At 49.5% G+C, this 18328-nt stretch overlaps 1 protein-coding gene across 3 annotated transcripts in view; it reads right to left on the reverse strand.

The window, feature by feature from the left end:
* Positions 1-18328, reverse strand: part of TNFRSF21 (TNF receptor superfamily member 21) — a 30468-nt gene that overhangs the window by 9526 nt on the left and 2614 nt on the right. For all 3 annotated transcript variants that reach the window (XM_032184325.1, XM_032184326.1, XM_032184324.1), the window contains exons 2-4: positions 16050-16704; positions 13664-14155; positions 606-871 (exon numbers count right to left, since the gene is read on the reverse strand). In XM_032184325.1, the coding sequence (XP_032040216.1) occupies positions 606-871; positions 13664-14155; positions 16050-16704 (1413 nt within the window). The remainder of the gene's footprint in view (positions 1-605; positions 872-13663; positions 14156-16049; positions 16705-18328) is intronic.

Consider the following 18328-nt stretch of genomic DNA (forward strand, 5'->3'; position numbering starts at 1 on the left):
TATTTATTCTCCAAAATTATGGGAAAGCCTGTTCTATAGTCAGAGCTGCTGCAGAAAGGCGACAGTTCTGGAGGACAGCACACACGGACCCTTTATCTATGCAGGGGACATGGCTGTCCCCATGCCACCAGTCACCACCATGGAGGAAGCAACTCACTGCTCCACAGTGGCACCATTTAGAGCTTGAGGATGCTTGGCTCTTCCCACAAAAACCTGGTGATTCAGTAACAGCATTTACATGTGAGTCTAAAGGGGAATGCTGCCTCCCCAGCACAAGGACCAGGTCCTCCACATGACCTTCAAAGATACACACACAAACCACTTCCTGGTGACCTTCAAAGATACACGCAAACCAAAACGCACGAGACCTGAAAGTTGATCAAAACTCAGAGAAACCTCACTCAAAAGCTTGACAAAGCTCTGCTCAAAAGCAACACAGGGCATAAACATAAGCCTTTGAGGAGCTCTGGGGAGAAACAGTGGTCCAGCTACTTGGCTTTTTTAGCTAAGCTGGAGACTACAGCTGAGTCCCAAGCACCCAACCGCAGCAAACCAAGGCATGCAACGCGTCAGAGAAGCCAGCATGAAGCCCAGCCCGGCATTACCGACGTGGTATCCTCCATCAGGCCTCTGATCTTCTCCACCACGTCGTTGCGGCGGTGCTGGCGGAGGGCACTGATGAGCTGGGCCAGGCTGGCCTCGGGCCCGCGGATGGTCCAGTGCTGCAAGGCGGCGTAGGCGCGCTCGTGGTCGGCCGCGTAGCCGTTGGAGAAGGCGGCCACCTCGCGCTCGCTGGCGTTGCACAGGAACTGGTAGATGTCCTTCCACTGGCTCCCCACCTGGGCTGCCACCAGCTTCAGGATGTCAATGCCTGTGGGGGACAAGAGCCACAGGTGAGGCATGGGGGGGCCGGGAGGCTCAGAGACACACAACGTTGCACACATAAGCTCCAGGAAAAGGTTTTCCTGTCCCTAACCTAAACAGGCACACTTTACTTTTTGTTTAATAATGATTTAAAAAAAATCCTCATTTTAAATAATAAATTAATATTTTTTTAAAAAGAGTATTTTAAGCAAGAGGGAACAGCTTATGAGCCTGGGGTGCAAGGAGCTTTGCAGACAAGCAGCCCCCATAACATGTTCAAACACATTTCATAGAATCATCGAATCATAGAATCATCAGATCCCAGAATTACTAAGGTTGGAAAAGCCCTCCGAGATCATCTGGCCCAACCATCCCCTACCAACAAAGTCACCCACTACACCATGTCCCTAAGCACCACGTCCAACCTTGCCTTGAACACCCCCAGGTACGGTGACTCCACCACCTCCCTGGGCAGCTTGTTCCAAGGCCTGAGCACCCTCTCCATGAAGAAATTCTTTCTAACATCCAGTCTAAACTTCACCTGCCACAAACTGAGGCCATCTCCTCAAATCCTATCACTTATCACCCAAGAAAGGAGACCAACACCCTCCTTGCTGCAGCCTCCTCCCATAGTTGTAAGAGAGCCAGGTCTCCTCTCAGCCTCTTCCCCAGACTAAACCCTAATACCCTCAGTTGCTCCTCATAACTCTTGTTTTTCTAGCCCCTTTGAAGAGCAAGAAGATCAGGATTTCCCCCAGAAAAGCTCTTGAGACACATCAATTCAAGACTGGGAGAATTTCCTCCCTTTAGCTTTGGGAGCAATGCAAACAGCACTCCTTGCCTCGGCGGTCAGGCATTACACCTTCAAATAAACCCATTCCTTCCCCCTAAAAGCTTGTGTGGTCTGTTTTCACCCAGCTGAACACCACCTTGTTCAGAACAGCCCCACAAATGGGAGACTTCGAAGATCTGCAAGAAGCAGCTCACTTTTTCCACAAAGTTACCATACCTCGGGAATCCCCACGAGCCAGCGTTCCTCCACGGCTATGCACACCACTTCCCCTTCCAGCTACAGACACAACATCTCTATCAGCAGAAACAGCTGCCATGGGGAACACTACGCTAGAGCCAGGGCCTTTCCTGCTGTAGTAAAAAATTAGCAATTTTTAAAGCTGTCTAGGCCCAAACCTCCAAAGTGCATCTTCAGGTCTCAGCCCTGATATAGCTAAATATATATTATATAGCTAAATATATACTATATAGCCTGATATAGATATTTTTGACCAAACCCTCCTTCTCTCTGTTAAAGCAGGCTTATCAACACCTGCCATATCAAGACACCAGTTGTTCTTTTCGATCTAGATAAGGACGTGGCATTTTCCAGTAGCCACCAGCCTCAGAGTATCCAAAACCGGTGTTCGGCCCGCTCTACAGCAAAAACCCCAAAACCCAGACTTTTACAAGTTTCTGCCCTCCTCCCATCACAATCCCGATCCCTTCCTTCCACAGATTTAAGAGCGAGACCTGGTGATGGGTTGGGGACTGCAGCTCTCGCTCTGCTTCTCCTCTTCCTCCCCCTAGGAGGGTTTGCCCCAGCTTGCTGCTGGAAGGAGCTGGTGGTTTCCAAAATACGTGTGTAATTTTTCCCCAGCCATCCTAGCTGTGTGATTGCTGGGCTTTGTCCTCACACAAAACCTCAGCCCACCAGCCCACCTGGGGTAGGTTTGGGGGAGAGGGAAGGAAAAAATAATAGAAAAAAAAATAGGTGGGAAAGGGGAGAAAGACTTTGTCATTATTCAAAATAAACCCAAGACAAAAGAAATGTTCCCCAGCATTAAAGAACAAAAAAAAGGCCTGCCAACGCGCTATTGTGCTTTATGACGGGGCTAATTATCCGAGGCACATAAAAAAATGTTATTGCCCATAAAATCTCAGCACGCGGCCGCCAGCAGCCATAGCAGGCGCTTGGTCTGGTCTCATTGCGTGAGCGGCTGTGGGAGGCAAGGAGCCGGCCGCCCTCTGTTCAAGTCGACACAGGTCACCTGTGTGCTTCCCAGAAAATCCCAAATTCCTCACCCTCGATGCCTGTGCATGCCTGCAAGCCATCTGTATGGCACAGCAGCCGCACACACCCTGAATGGTGCCAGCAACCAAGCCCTGTGCCTTCGGGCGCTATGGAGCAGGGCTTGGAAGCAGCACAAACGCAAACTGGGGTTTGGGGTTGGATCCTTTAAAGCAGCGAACGCAACAGCTTCTGGGATAAAAGCAGCAAAGAATCTCAATTTTGTCATTCAATCCAAGGGAAAAATAAGAGTTTAGCTGGAATAGGAGGGTAGGGAAAGCTCTGCAAAGCTTGTGCACCAAGATACAGGTGGGAACGCAAAAAGGGACGAGCATGGCTGATGCTGCTCGTGTAGGGTACCTGCAGCACGCTGCTCGATGGTAGGTAGCATTAAAATGCAATTGCTGTTTTACAACCCATGCAATGCACCGAGACTTCCCAGGAAAGGAAAAAAAAAACATATCACCTGCTCCTGCCTACGCACTCAGTGCTGATAAATCCCAGCCTTTATTGCTGTGGCGGGGAGAAAAGTTTTCAGCCGGCTGAAACTTGATTTGCACTGGCTTTACACGGCATCTCGTCCGGATGTTCCTGATCGAGATTTACAGCACCAAGCAGAAATGCGCCTCCTGACGTTTTCCATTTTGGTGTATTTAATCTCCCAGTTCAACAAAGTGGCCCCACAAACATGTTTATATCTCCTGGCAGTGATATCACAGGGCACCAGAACGCACCGCGCAGCGGAGAACTTAATGGCGTGTAATAATCTTTAGAGAACAAATGTTCCATTAAAAATGAATTTGGAAATTTCTACCTTAATACTATAAGAACCTTAAACTCATTTTCTCACAACTATTAAATGAATTTAAGCCCCATATGCTCGCTACCTCCACTAAAATGTTGTGCAAACACAACCCCGAAGAGATATGGAAGAGACAGACTTGAGCACAGATTTGGCTCGAGTCAGTTAGAAAACCATTTACTCCCTCTGTTCTGAAAAATAAGATTAAAACCAGGACATGACAAGTTGCTGCCGCACGCTGCCAACTATTACTGCTCCAGCCATTTACAGTAACTTAATTCAGCTGTTCAAAACTAAAATAAAATGTTAATGCTTCTAATAAGTTTACAGTCCTGCTATTTCCATATCTCTAGGACCCTTATGAAGTCACTCTGTGGAGCACTAATAGAGCCGGAGCTTCCTGGTGGGATGGGACAGGACAGTGCCCACCGGGGTGCAGCACATTTCTCATTTCACCTGCATGAAATCTGTTCTCTCCCATCCTACTAGGAGCATGGCCCAAGGAACCTCAGGTCTTCCCCACCTGCCGACCACGTGGATCTTCTTCCACCATGCTCATCCACATGCTGAAGCCGGAGCTGTGTCTGAAGCCCTTTGGAGGTGAGTAATCCCAAGTAAAATGGTTGAGCTCGGCAGGGACAGAGCTTGAACCCATCCGTTTCGTGCTTCCTATGGTCACAGCCACGTTGGCATGACGCTAGAACTGTTCTGAGCTTGTGGATAATGGAGAAGAGCCTGAGGAGCCCTCCCTCCTGCAGGAGGCCCTGTGGTCACATCTCAGGAGGCTTGGGACCAGCACATCCATGCATCTCCTGTTCACCCATCCAAACGTTGTGGTGGGCCTCTCCATAGAAACAACCCAATATTTTGAGGTCCAAACCACCCTGACTTGCTACCTAAGGCAAAGCTTTTCAAAGATAGCCAATCTCACTACTTTTTTTTTTTTTCATATTAAGACAAAAGCAGATTTTCTGTAGAAATTGAATAATGCCATTTAAACATGGTGTTCAATTTGTCTGCCAGGAAACTGCATGGGTATCGCTCCCTAGAAGACAGCTGCAGTGCAAGAGTAAAGGAACTTGGCAAAGGGATGGCTCATCTGAAGTCCCTTTGGGGTTACCTCAAGAGTGCTGATATAGGATGGCACCTCCATGAGCCCAAAGGAAATGTCGGGGTGTGGGGTAGGATGGTGGTGGCTTCGCTATAGCCACCAGGCACCCAGCACAACAGCCTGGAGGAAGCCTCTAAGACAGCCCACTTGTCCTCTGCTAGGACTGGCTGTACAGCTCCATCCCAGCAGGATATGGCCCATAACCAAGGTCAACAAGTGTCCAGGTAAACACCATGTCTGAGGGTGTGCATACGTGTGCAGGAACTGCTGCGGCAGCTCCGCATCCTGTCTCCAGCTCATCTCCACCCAGTCTTACATAGAAATTAAAAAAATAAACATAAAAAATGAAACATACCAAAAAATAAAACAAACCAACAACACAAAATAAAATAAAATAAAAAAAAAAACAGGTTGCCCAGAGAAGTGGTAGATGCCCCATCCCCGGAGGTGTTCAAGACCAGGCTGGACAAAGCCCTGGTCAACCTGGTCTGGTGGGTGGTATCCCTGTCCATGGTAGGGAATGCGATGGCCTCTAAGGTCCCTTCCAACCCAAACCTTTCTGTGATTCTGTGATAAATGCTGTTTTGTCCACATGACCTGACTTTCAGTTGCTTATTTTGAATCAGATTGAACATATTTTCCCCTCGCGTTTCCATCTCCTCTACACATCTCGTGCCTCTCTGTGGTTCATAGTTCAGCTGCTGCCTTTCATGAAAGCCACCAAGATGGCCAAAAAAAGCACACAGGACTTTCACATGCTTTCATAGCTCTTGAGCTTGTTTCGGACAAATCTTGCTCAACTCCCGTAGCCCAGCTGTTTCCAGGTTGGGAACAAACCGAGTTCTTCCATGACTGTGCAATATCACACCATGCAAGAAGCCTTCAAGACACCACTGCCCTGCCATCGCTGGCTGACATCTGCCAACAAATTCAAGAGGAGTTGAAGGGCTACCCTGCCAGAAGGCCGCACCCATCCACCCAAGAGCACACAGAGAAGTCTAACCACAACCCAACCACAGCAAAACTTCATTTCCTTCCCCTCCCCACCCTCTCATGAACAAAAAGCTGCTGTTGTTTTCATTTTCAGAGCTCAAGGCAAGCGTGATTTGGTATTCTTCAGAAGAGCGTTGGCTGAGAAACTGCTGCCTGTAAGGGGAAATCTCATGCTCAGGTCTACAGAGCCCTCCTAGGCCCTCCTGATGTCCCTCTAATAATGAAGGAGAAGGGGTTAATGCATCAGCTGTGTTCTTACATGGAAGCTAAGGAGATCCTCCACCACCTGCAGGGATGGGGCCCACCAGTCCTCCCCAACCCCTGTAGCATCCCTGTATCAACCTGAGCCAGGGTCCCCAGCACCTGGAGCTTCCACTACGTGCCTACTGATGCAGCTCTGTGAGCAATATTAATGGCTCTACCCACCCAACAACCAGGCTAACGGCTTGATCATCAACATAACCCAGCCCTCCTGTAATGAAGCCCTTGAAAAATTTCTCTCTTCTCCACCAAAAAGGCAACAGTGGCAAGAAAAAGAAAGCCCCGCATGGCAAGGGCTGCCCTTGTATCACCTTCTCCTTCTCCACCCGCTGTTTTTTTGAGCACACAGCAGCATGTGGAGGGATGAATCCTGCGTCAGGCTGACAGATTTTGACATTTGCACACATCTCAAGGATGGAGAAGCATCACGGGCAGGCAGCTGAGCCAAAACGTGTGCAAGTCAGGCAGGAGAAGGGCGGTGATGCAGCCCGACCCTCAGATAAAAGCTTCCCATCGCTGCTAGCCCAGCTCTGCTCCTGAGCTCATCCCACCTACCTCCTCCAAATATCTTCCTGACTCATGCAGAACACAGCCCCAGCAGCCTATTTTTACCTCCAAAAATACGCCGCGAGCCTACAACTCAGCTGGGAGGCAGCACATCCAAATCCCAGCTGTCCGCAGCTCGGGCTTTGAAATCCCCGAACCCTGATTGATGCAAAGACCTTCCCAAAACGAGGAGATTTCACTACCCTCCCCAAAATAGGGGGAGTTACTGGAAGATGAATCCTTTCACCACAAATCCCAACTCTAAATAAGTTTTGGAAAACGTGCATATGATCAAGACAGGCAGGAAGGACATTTTTATGAGGACTTCTGAGCAATGTGATGGTTTTTCCCATGGTCAGTGCAGGTATCAGATCCTCCCAGGAGCCAGTGATTCACATCCTCAGCGAGCATCATTTGGGCAACAAACCACTATTTTTTGTTCTTCTTTTTATTTTTTTTCCAAACCAAAAATCTTGCAGGGCAGGAAACGGACTCGCGACAAACACTTCCCACACCCTTTCTGGAAACTAACTCCACCAAGACGGTTGAGGAAGGCTTGTGATCATCACTGGGAGTTTATGGATGTGTTCAGACCCGGGGACCTGAGGGTCAGTGCTGGACAGGAGCATTACAGCTCTCCATCACACCTCTGGAACCAGCACCAGCCTTGGTCCTGACCCCTTGGGACCTGCACAACCTGCCCACCTCCACAGCAAGGTCTCCCTGTGGTCTCTTGACCTCCATCTGCTTGGGATGCTGCAGAGAAACCCGGCCAGGCAGAGCTGCTCTTCCTTTGGTTAAAAAGGGAACGGTCAGTGTAAGCACTCCATGTAATTATTACATTTTAAACAGCTTTTGTAGAGTTAATTTTCATTATAACCCCCTTGGACAGGCAGGTAACCCTGAGCAAGCACACTGCCGCAGCCAGAGTCATCGATACCGAGACACACAGATGCCAGCCTGAGGATTAAATTCACTTGCTGGTTTTTTATGTTTATTTTTTTCCCCACTCAGATGAAGCCCTGGCAAGCAGGTAAAGTCTGCCTCGTTACTTGAGGAGTTATGTGCTGGGGCCTCACGGAGGTGAGAAATCACAGCTCTCCCCACACAGAAGCAGGTGCAGGGTTTTCTGGGGAAAAAAAAAAAGTCTCAAGTGTGCTTTTTCTGCAAGAAACACTGAATTTCTGTGCCATTAACACTCAGCTGTGCCTTAATGGGCAGGCACCAATCCCCATTCCTCATGCTCCTTATTAAACTATCCAGGAATTTTGACCTTTTCTTGTTGCTGTTGCTTTTTTTTTTTTTTGATGACTTTTTTTTGGAGCAGATTTTGAAGCAAATGGACCATCGTCCGGGGCAGCCCTGTGCATATTGCGGACAGATGGCTGGTGTAGCAGCACGCATTAGAAGTGATCGAGCACCAGTCTCCTGGCCTGCTAATGCAATAAGACTCAGGAGCAAGACATAATAAACCCGCCCCTGATTAGGTTTCCCTTTAAGCAGAGCAGCAGTCGCTCTCTCTCATTTGTGTTTTCCACAGCTCCCTTTCACCACCCAAGCTGTGGTCAGCCCCAAAAAGGTCAGTTTGGGGGCAAACCTGAGCGAAGCCAAAAGGCTGAGTGGTTTGAGGAACACGGTGATTCAAACTCATCGGGTATCACCGCAAAGCTCCCATGGCAGAGCTCTGTGTTGCTGGAGTTGAAGGGCTGCTTTATCCCACCCTGACACAAAGCATCCCACCTCCACGGGTGCAGGATGCGCAGGGCTCTGAGCATCCCCACGGTGTTTTCATTTCATTTCTATTTCATAGAATCATTCAGGTTGGAAAAGCCCTCCAAGATCACCTGCTCCAATCATCCCCTACCACCAATGTCACCACTGAACCATATCCCCAGGCACCATGTCCAACCTCTCCTTGAACACCCCCAGGGACAGTGACTCCAACACCTCCCTGGGCAGCCCATCCCAATGTTTTATAGCTCAGTGGTACCCACAACACCCTCTGAGTGCCTTGTTCATCCCTGCCCTACCCATTTTCAAGCTCCCTTTCTCTGGGTCTCATTTTCAGGAGGACCGGATGATATTTGAGGGCCAAACAGACATCTGCAGATACCAGAGGAAAAACAGCTTTAAAAAAAAAAAAAAAAAAAAAAAAAAAAAAAAAAAAAAAACCCTCTGGCCTCTTTGTTTTGGCAGGCAGACAGACATTAATCCCTCAGCTCTGCCAGGGGCACGTTAGGGTTTGCACCCAGGCACAGCACTGCTCCTCAGTCAATAAATTATTGGCAGCAACAGGCACATCTGCCCCTGGGAGATGCTGCTGGCCATCCTGCCCCTCGCTGCGGTCCTTGAGGTCACCACAGTGTGAGGCTGATTGAATTCTTACACCTCTCCCCAGGCTCTGCAGATGTTCAAAAGGAGAAGTAATGGGGTCCCCAGTCTGCTGGAGACGGAACTTCCCAACAGCCAAGACCCCAAATCCTAATGCTTCTCACCTCCCCAGCATCACCTCTTGGCTCTCCCCTCTGCTTTCAGACAGGGCCTCAACCCAGAGCTGCTTCCAGTCAGGGCTCTTCTACCTGCAGCCCCAGCCCCAGCCCTGCTGCACACAGCTCTGCAGCACGGCTTATTTCCCTTGATTACTTAACCAGAGGCTTCCTGGCTTTGGTCTCGCCACCCACTGCAATAACGTGCAATTACCAGACTTGAAGGAAAAAAAAAAAAAAAAGGCAAGTGGCATCTCCTGCCAGGCCAGCACTGCCAAGATCTGCTCCTGTCTTTCAGCTCCAAAATTACCAAATCCTCTGATTGCCTCTCAGCATGGCATTTCAGGCAGCTTCTTCTATACACAGGAGTTTTTACCCCAAAAGACCACTTTTGATGCAGCTCATTTCAGTCCTTGCCTTTCACTCGCTGCTACTCAAGAGGTGGAAGTCAAAGACAACGCTACCATGAGTTTCTGAAAGATTATTTCAAACCCACCCTCATGTTCAGTGCAGACTGGTGTAACTCTTGGAAACCCCAAAGATTGCAAGAGTCAGACTTCAGTTCTCTTATTTTTACTAAAAATTCAATTTTCTATTTGTACTAAAAGGGCTCCACTCATTCAGTTCCTTGCCTTTGGAAGCAGCTGAAGAAAGGGAAGGGGATGTGCTAAAATAAAGGGAATGTCTGGAAGAAAACATCTCCAGTAGGCAGGGCTGCTCTCAATCTTCCAAAAGAAAGCTGCACCAGGTTAAAATCATTTCCCTGTACCCACACTAATAATTAACCACCACTTTCTTTGGAAATGGTGGGCAAAATGCCCTTCCCATTCCCACCTGCACAGCAGGAGAATTGAGCCAGATGAAGCAGCCAGAGATCCAACTGCACCATCAGCACTGCTACTCGTTTAGATCCCATGAAATGAGAACTTGGGGTTCTGGGGGAGGCCAAAAAAAAACCCCAGGTGGGGACAGACGTGGGGACATGCTGGCGGTGCTAGCTCAGGCCAGCAGGCACTGCAAGCTCTTCCCAGACCTCCGAGCCATTTAACCCAGTGAGAAGCGCTGGCATTTGTTGCCTGAGCTGGAACGTGTCCATGCTGAGGGCACAGGTCTTGTTTTAACACCAGCCTCCCAAGTCGCCTCTAATTTTAGGTGTAGGCAGTTATTTAAGGCACATATTATGACCAGGGGGAGCACGGGGAGTAGACACCTGCTCATGGGAAGATGAGGACAAGCGAAATGCCCCCAATAACAACTGCTGTCGAGGACAGCAAGCACATTGCAGGTATTTCAGCAATTCGGTATCGAGTGCCATCAGGAACAGGATTTAAGCCACTGCTTCCACTGAGGTCTGTCAAAGCAGCAACAACGTGGGCAGAAATAATTTAACGCTGCAGATCCTGTGTGCGGGTGAGTTAATCACAGTATTACTACAAAAAAACCCTTGCAAAAAAAAAAAATATTGAAAATAAAAATCACACTCCCACCCCCAAATCTTCCTTTTTCAGGAAGAAGCCCAGCCCAAGCGAGATGCTCTGCTCCAGCACCAAGCACTGCTAGTACCGCCCTGACCATGCTACACCCAGCTGAGAGGGATCAATCCTAAAATCTTCCCAAAAAAGGGCAAAATCTTCAAGGTTGGTCACCATAATCGCTCCAGCACCACCGGAGTGCACCTCCCCAAGCACAGCTCCTCCGCACCAGGGCTGGGGCACCCATGTCCTAGTACGTCTTCCCTTTCAAAGGTTAAAGCTGTTTACTGAAAGGATTACGAGGGAGGAGCTGCGAAACTAGGAGGAAGCAGGGGGGGAGACTGTGCGCAACTCTTACGTAGGCAATAAATGCCCCACAACCCCGCTCCCGTACAGGTTGGGAGGTCATAGGGATTTCCTTTCTGCTATGGTCTTAAGCTCATTTTGGGCTACATTGACCGTTGTCTGAAATGTTGCTTAAGGACGCAGCCTGCAAAGCATGGTTTGGGTACAAGAACTGCTCGAGAAGCAGAAAGCCAAGCTGTGCTGCTTCAGCTCTGCAGCGTACCTTGGCTGCGTGGACAGCTGTTTAAAAAAATAAAAGGTCAATTTTGTTTTACTGTGTTGCCTCTCATTTCAAGTAAATGAAATCTGAAGAGATAGACACTTCAACATACACACGCAAAAAAAAAAAAAAAAAAGAGGGATTTCTACACCACCATGGAGAAGAAAAACTTATGTGCCTGGCACAGCAGAGCACCACCAAAGAGAAACTAATGAGCAGGGCAGATCCAGCTAAACACAACGCAATTTAGGCGACGTCCAAGCTGCCCTTAAAGCAAGACAAAGCATTAATTGGTTCTACTTGTTTTGCCTTTGCAGCAAAAAGTTCAGCTGAGGACATCTGATGGCAGGAGCAAGCCACGAGGCCACCTGGACAAGCAGGCACCAGTGTGACCGCTGGGTGGGTTGTGCAAAACCCTACTGGGAGCCCTGAGAAATGGGAAATTCGCCTCCAGACTGGAGGGGCTGATCAGATACTGGGCCAGTTCATTAACCAAGTGCTGCTTCTGCAGTTACATCACCTCGTTTCCCAAGGCGGAAAGTGAACTTAGCAAACACGTTGTGAATTTGATGCACTAGCTGAATTCAGCTGTTAGAGGATGACAAAGGGAAGAGGAGATGTGTCCTGGGAAGCAAAGGGTGACCCATAGATTACACCGTCCCTCTAAAAGGATGACAAGATCTGTGAAGGTGGGGTTACATCTGAATGGTCTCACACAGCCTCATTGCTCACCACGTATCACCTTATCTTATCTGCATGGTTTCTTTAACCTGACTCATCCTGGGTGAGCAAACACAGAGCCCTGCCCAAAGGGAGCAGATGTAGTGCAGGCGTTGCAGGAGGCTTCTGAACCACCAGGTCAGGAGCCACAGCTGGTTCTGCCCAAAGCAGCTGGTTTGCTCCTGCACTGGATTGCTCCCCGAGCTGTAAAAACTCAGCCCCTGCTCCGGGATGACAGCATTCACTGCTCCGAGACAAGGAAAGAAACAATGAGAAATTCAACCAACCCAAGGGAACAGGTAATTAAGATCTTGGGAGGGGAATAAAAAAACAAAAGGGAAAAAGAAAAACAGACTACAGGTTAGTAGCAACCAGCCCCTTTTGGCCAATGAACCACAGCTGAAGCGCTGAACCTTGGTATTCCCTGAAGCGTGTACAAATAAAAATATTTAATAGGCTCTGCAACCCTGCTGCAGATCACTAACCATAGCCCAGGGTCCACGCTTTTGGTACCACTGATTTTAGGGACAAAGAAGTACAGAAAAAAAAGATATTGGAACTTATTGCAAAGGGGAAAAAAAAAAAGCGCAAGAAATGGCACCCTGGGAATTCAAAAGAGTTAAAAGGAAACTGATAAAAAGCACAAACACGAGAGAAGGCACAAAGCTAATTCCATCACGGCCTTATTGGTTCTGTATATGCATTAATGAAAGCAAACAAAGTGTAGGTCTGTTAATCAGCAGGAAGGAGAGCAGAGTACATAACAAGACGCCCTGCTCAAAGCCTTCTCTGCTTTGTACTTAAGCACCCAAGGATGACTGTCATCAAGCACTGATCTCTCTTAAAACCCTCAAATCTTTTCTTTCCAATCTGCTCTTCACTTGGGTCCCCTTGTTAAAAGTGCTCTTCTAAAGGTTAACCAGGAAGGGATGTTTAGCTATTCCTTAGTCCTATCTTCAGGATAAGGGGGTCGATTCTGCCACGGTGGCTGTGTGAAGGTAGAACCTCCTGGGGAGCCCATGACCACTCAATATTCACATTCGTGCCACCATTCATTTATCATTGACTTTTATGAGTCCCTATTTAAGGCCCCAATGGTTCATCTTTAACTCTCATTGAAAAGCAAATAGCAAGTTTTTCCACCAGAGGACCAGAAAACACCAAGAAGCAGAACCCCCAAGATCCCCCAAGCACAGGGAGCTGCGCCCATCTGTGACACAGCTGCTAAGGATAACCTCCCTCGCTCCAGCAAAGGAAACGGGCTGGGGAAAGAAGCCAGTGGTCAGGATTTTGGGCCAAGAACCTGAAATTGAGGTGCTGCCAACGGGCGGGGGATGACTCAGCCTTGCAGAAACAGAAGGGGTGAGGGGAAAAGGACAGAACAAAAGATAATCAGACACACGCCTGAGTCACTGGTAGATAAGGAGGGACGAAAACAGAAAAGAGGTGGAAGGGCAGAGATTTAAAAAAAAGAAGTCTTCTTTTGAGATCCTCCAAGCAAGGGGTAGGTAGGAAGCAGAAGCAGAGGAGCTGAGGAGAGGTGATGCTCCCTCCATCAATCACTGCATCAGGAACGGGAAATGTGCCAAGGGAACAGGGATGGGGAAAAGCCAAGGATCAGCTGAGAACTGGGATGTCTGCTTGCCCTTACCACTGGGCTCAATGCACCAGGAAAGCGACCCAGCCACGGGGTGGCCCATCCAAAGCACCGCGAGATCGGAAAGGGGAGAGGACACCGCTCCCCAGACCGGCTGCTCCAGCCCCCGGCCGGTACTGCTCACCGTGCCCGTTGCAGTAATAGATCCACTTCTCCCTGTTCTGCGTGGGGGTGGTGGACTTCTTCATAATAGCTTTCTCCACAATGGCACTGGGATCTTGCCTCGGCCCTTTCTTCAGAGTCCGTGAGCTCTTCCTGACACTGCAGACCACGATAACCACCAGGACCAGCAGCAGGAAGAGGACGATCATCCAGGGCAAGTGTTCGTTGATATCGAAGTGCTGGTGGACGTTCTGCGGCCCTCTCCGGGGCGGCCTGTAGGGCATGCTGGACTTCTCGCCCCCTGCCATCTCCAGGGCCGGCTGCTTCTCCAGAGCTTGGCTGGTGTGCTTGTGCCGGTAGCTCTGCGCCTGGCCGGCGGTGCCAGTGCCCACTAGGCTCCCTCTGGTACCCCCGGTCTCGTTGGCCGAGGTCTGGTTGTAGTCGCTCGTCGGCCCCGTCACGCCGTCGGCCGCGGGTGGAGAGGGAGCCAGGTCGGGAACTGAAGAGTTCAGACCTGCAGGAGGAGAGGAGAGCTCAGTGTCACGGCGCTGGGGAGGTGACATGGAGCCACAGCACAGCCTGAGACCCCTCTGAGTGTCCGCATGGCCTGCAGGCCTAAGCCCAGCACCAGGCAGCAAGAGAGGGAAAGCCAGACCTTAATGTCACCTCTGTATCAGATAGCTACTGAGTCAGGTTCAAGATAAAACTGACTGGGTTAACACTGAGTGGCTGCTCAACAACAAAAAGGAGCGATTAAAAGCACATTGGTCGTCTGTGTTTGACCCAAATTCAGCATTTCTTAGAAAACCCGTAACTTTGAGGCAGTTGGCTTTCTTTTCCTAGCTTTACACTGATATTATTATTTTTATTTTATATTTTTACTACATTATTAGCTTTACACTGATAACGGAAAATTTGGTATTTGGGCTAGGAACACACATAAACATTAGCTTTACTTTTTACTGATGATGGAAAACATTTTCATATGTGTTTTTAGCCCAAATACTATTAACTTTACAGCCATCATAGAAAACTTGGTATTTGGGCTAGGAACACACAAATTCAGAGGCTTAGTATCTCTCAACCAACTCTTGTCAGAGAAGCACAAACATTTTATCAGGCAATCAGGCGTGGATGCATCAACTCCAAACGAGGTTCTGAAGTGACTGAGATGACCCAACTTCCTCCTAAGAGCCACTTTCCACTTTTATTGAGTTTTCTTATCAAGCAGCGCCTGGTGAGAAGAGGAAGGGCGCTGCAGCACGAATTAGAGCCTGCTCTGGAAACTTGGATGTGAAGATCGTGTCTCATCCCAGCTGAGCCAAAGCGCGGGTGTAACCATCTGCGATGTGAGAAGCCAAACCGCTCTGACCAGGACACAAACAGGGAAAATGCTAACTTTTATCTGCTTGTCTACGGTTGATATCAAAGTTCAGGGAACACCCTCCCTTCCTCACCCAGGGAGATGATAACGTCACATCAAGCTTCTCATTTCTTAGGTTCCAGAGCCCTGCAGCCTACAACCGTCAGCACCTCCCCGCACCTGCATTTACTGGCTCAGGTGTAAAGGGCATCAAAAATTGCCTTTTGTTGTTGAAATGCCCCATTTTGGACACTATCAAGGAGTGCTGAGCAACAGCTCACACAGAGCCCCGTAGCACCCAGCCATGGCTGAAGCATCTTTGCTAAACACAGCAGCACCCTGCCCATGGGTTCTCTGCCTGGACTCCTACCCCAGCAGTCTCCCAGTGAAGAGTGTGACATGTCATTTCCAATTAAGTGAGAGAATGGGGAATTCAAGCTAGTTTTCCCCACCAGTGGTAATTAGTGGAAGCCTTCGAGGTTAAAGAAAAAAAAAATAATAGCACAGCCTAGGTGCAGTTTTGGCAATGGTCCCCATTCAAGCCAATAGTGATACAATTCAGGGCAAAACATAGTAGGGAAAGCACAGGCAGAGAGGCAGCAAACCCATCAGGACACCCAAAAAACCCATCCAGAGATCCAACAAACCCATCAGTGGGGTGGAAAGAAGCCCCCATCTCCCTGCAGGGCTTTGCTGCTGCACCCGCTCCCTGCTCAGGTTTGCCACAAACACACCGAGACTTGTGCCAGCACAACACGTGGACTGGAAAAATGGCTGGGGAACACGATGTCCTCTTAATCCAAACAGTAGGACAGCCAGAAGTCCAATCAGGAGTAAAATCTCAGGGAAAATATTATTAAGTGTGGTTCATTAAGTGTGGTTTAACACAAGCAATGGCAACCTGATGTAGTCCAGAGCCATGTCCTGGCCAAAACAGCAAAAGCACCATCTGTACTTGAGACCAGGTTGACCTCCAACAGCCTAAAACCAACCGTGACCGAGGCAGGAATGCAATCCCATGGCCGAAAACAGCTGTGCACGTTACCTTTGGGAAGATGAGCAGTCGGTGGAGCCTCGTAGGTCTCTCCACCTGCTTCTGCATCTGACGAAGCCAAAGATGTGCTTGGCAGAGACGCCGGAGAACCGCAGACGTTATCGCTTTCCTTCGTCCCCGGCTTGACCACCACCATGTTCTTCCCGAAGCAGTCCGTGTAGGTTTTGCACTTCATCACGCTAGAAGGCACATCAGAAAAAGTACCACGGGGGCACGGCTTGCACCTCACGTCTTCCGTCTCGGTTCCTTTCTTGCGGACGCCCCAGCCGACCGGGCACACCGTGTAAGGGACGCAGGTATCGTTCGTCTGAAACGTACCCGACAGGCAAGTGCACTCGCGGTCGGTCAAGGCAGTACAATGGGTTTTCTCAATCATTGGCAGTTCGCAGGGCTTTCTGCAAGGGTGGCATCGCTCTATGCCGTTCTCGTGCTTCGTAAAAGTCCCATCCGGACACGGGCTGCACTCCCTTAAGGTGCTCTTCGTGCAGTGCTTGGACACGTAGGTTCCCGCGGGACACTTGTCGCAGATCAGCTCCTGGTTGGTGGCACGGTCGAGGTGGCGGTACTTGCCGGCGGAGAGGCTGATGGCATTCTGCTCGGAGGTCAGCTGGGGCTGAGCGCCGGCGCTGCCAAGGAACACGAGCAACTGAAAGACAGAGGCAAAGCATTAGTGCATCCGGGGCCCCCAGTGCCAAATTCCTTCTGGAGTGCCAGCCCGGGACAGGGCCACCGGGGCAGCAGGACCACGAGGGAGGTTTTGTCCTCTCAAGGCTGAGAGGTCCCAGCAGTGCTCAGGCATTTGCCAAGAAGACAAAAACCACGCAGGCGGTGGCTCTGACCTGCGGGACTTCCTTCCTCTGTGTTTGTTACCCTGCGGTTGCTCAGTTATTTGCCTTTTAAAATAAGGCAAAACAGGATGAAATCTGGGCTGGCGTGCGGTACCAAGTGTGTTCTCAGCCCCGCCACCCTCCCACACCCCTGTGCAAGGGTAAGGCTTGCTTCAGGGGCTCTGCTTCAAGCCTCCCACACCTGAATCCACTTGAAACCAGATTTATTTGCAACAGGAGAGGGGAAAAAGGATGCTATTCCTAAGCTCTTTTAGGGGCTCCGCTGTAACTTTGTTCCTCATTGCATCAGATACAGGTAAAAGCTCTCACGTTTTTACACACCAAGCGCACCCAGCTGGGTTTGGCTGGATGATGACTATGGGTCTGTTCACCTCCACCTACTTCTAGCCCCATGATTTTTTTCCCTTTGGTCCTTTGTGTTGGTACCATGGGGCTGCTCCTTCCCCAGGAGAAGCCCTCTCTCCATTTCTACCTGGGGGACCTCTGGACCACAGATACGCATCAGTTAGGCCAGCAGAAATAACACACGGAAAACAAAAGGCAGCTCAAGAAGAGCTGCCACAATCTCATCCAGCATGCAAAGCAGCTGGAAATGCATTTCCAAACAGCAGCAGGCTGAGTTCAGAAGGAAGAGGACCAGGATAACATTACAGCAGCTTTACAAAGGTGATTTCCTACACTAAGGTGGGAAGACCACCAACCCTAACGCTTCTCAACCGAGCAGCCGAGGACATAAATCACCTTGCTAGGCTATACGGGACCTTGCTCTTGCTCTGCTACATATCCTGGGCTATCAGCCAGCAAGAATATATTATATAAAAAAAAAAAAAAAAAAAAAAGCGCCCAACAACATGACTCTGCAGAACACACATCGCAGCAGAGCTGCAAGCTGCGCCGCGTCATTTTTGGTGCAGTCTCTTGCTTCCTGGAAAACACATGCTCTGGCAGCACATTTCTCTTTCACCTGCTAAATAATTTATGGCCGAGGATTTGTACAAAACACTTCAAGTCTTTTTTTTTTTTTTTTTCCCCTCCCTCCTGAAGCGGCAATTACAGAGGCGGCAGCAGCAGACAAGCCTGCAGGAGTTGACAAGGATCCTGCGGTGGCCAGGCCAATTACAGCACGTCAAATTAAAACAACAACAACAGAAAAAAAAAAAAAAAAAAAAAGCGAGAGGCTGCTCTGGCAGGCTCTAACGGCTCACCCGATGCATGTTCCACCCCTCCCTCCTGCAAGACACGATTTCACGAAGCGCTCAGCTCGCACTACAGAAACCTGCCACCCGTAATCTCCCTGACGCAACCGCGAATTAGCAAACCAGATGCAACAGGATCCAGCCTCCCAGGGGCTCACCGGTGCCCTACACGGGGGATATGAGCCCGTGTTGGACCCTGGGGGGGGGCATCAGGAGGTGTGGGACC

Source organism: Aythya fuligula, chromosome 3 (assembly GCF_009819795.1).
Source record: "Aythya fuligula isolate bAytFul2 chromosome 3, bAytFul2.pri, whole genome shotgun sequence".
Taxonomy (NCBI): Eukaryota; Metazoa; Chordata; class Aves; order Anseriformes; family Anatidae; genus Aythya; species Aythya fuligula.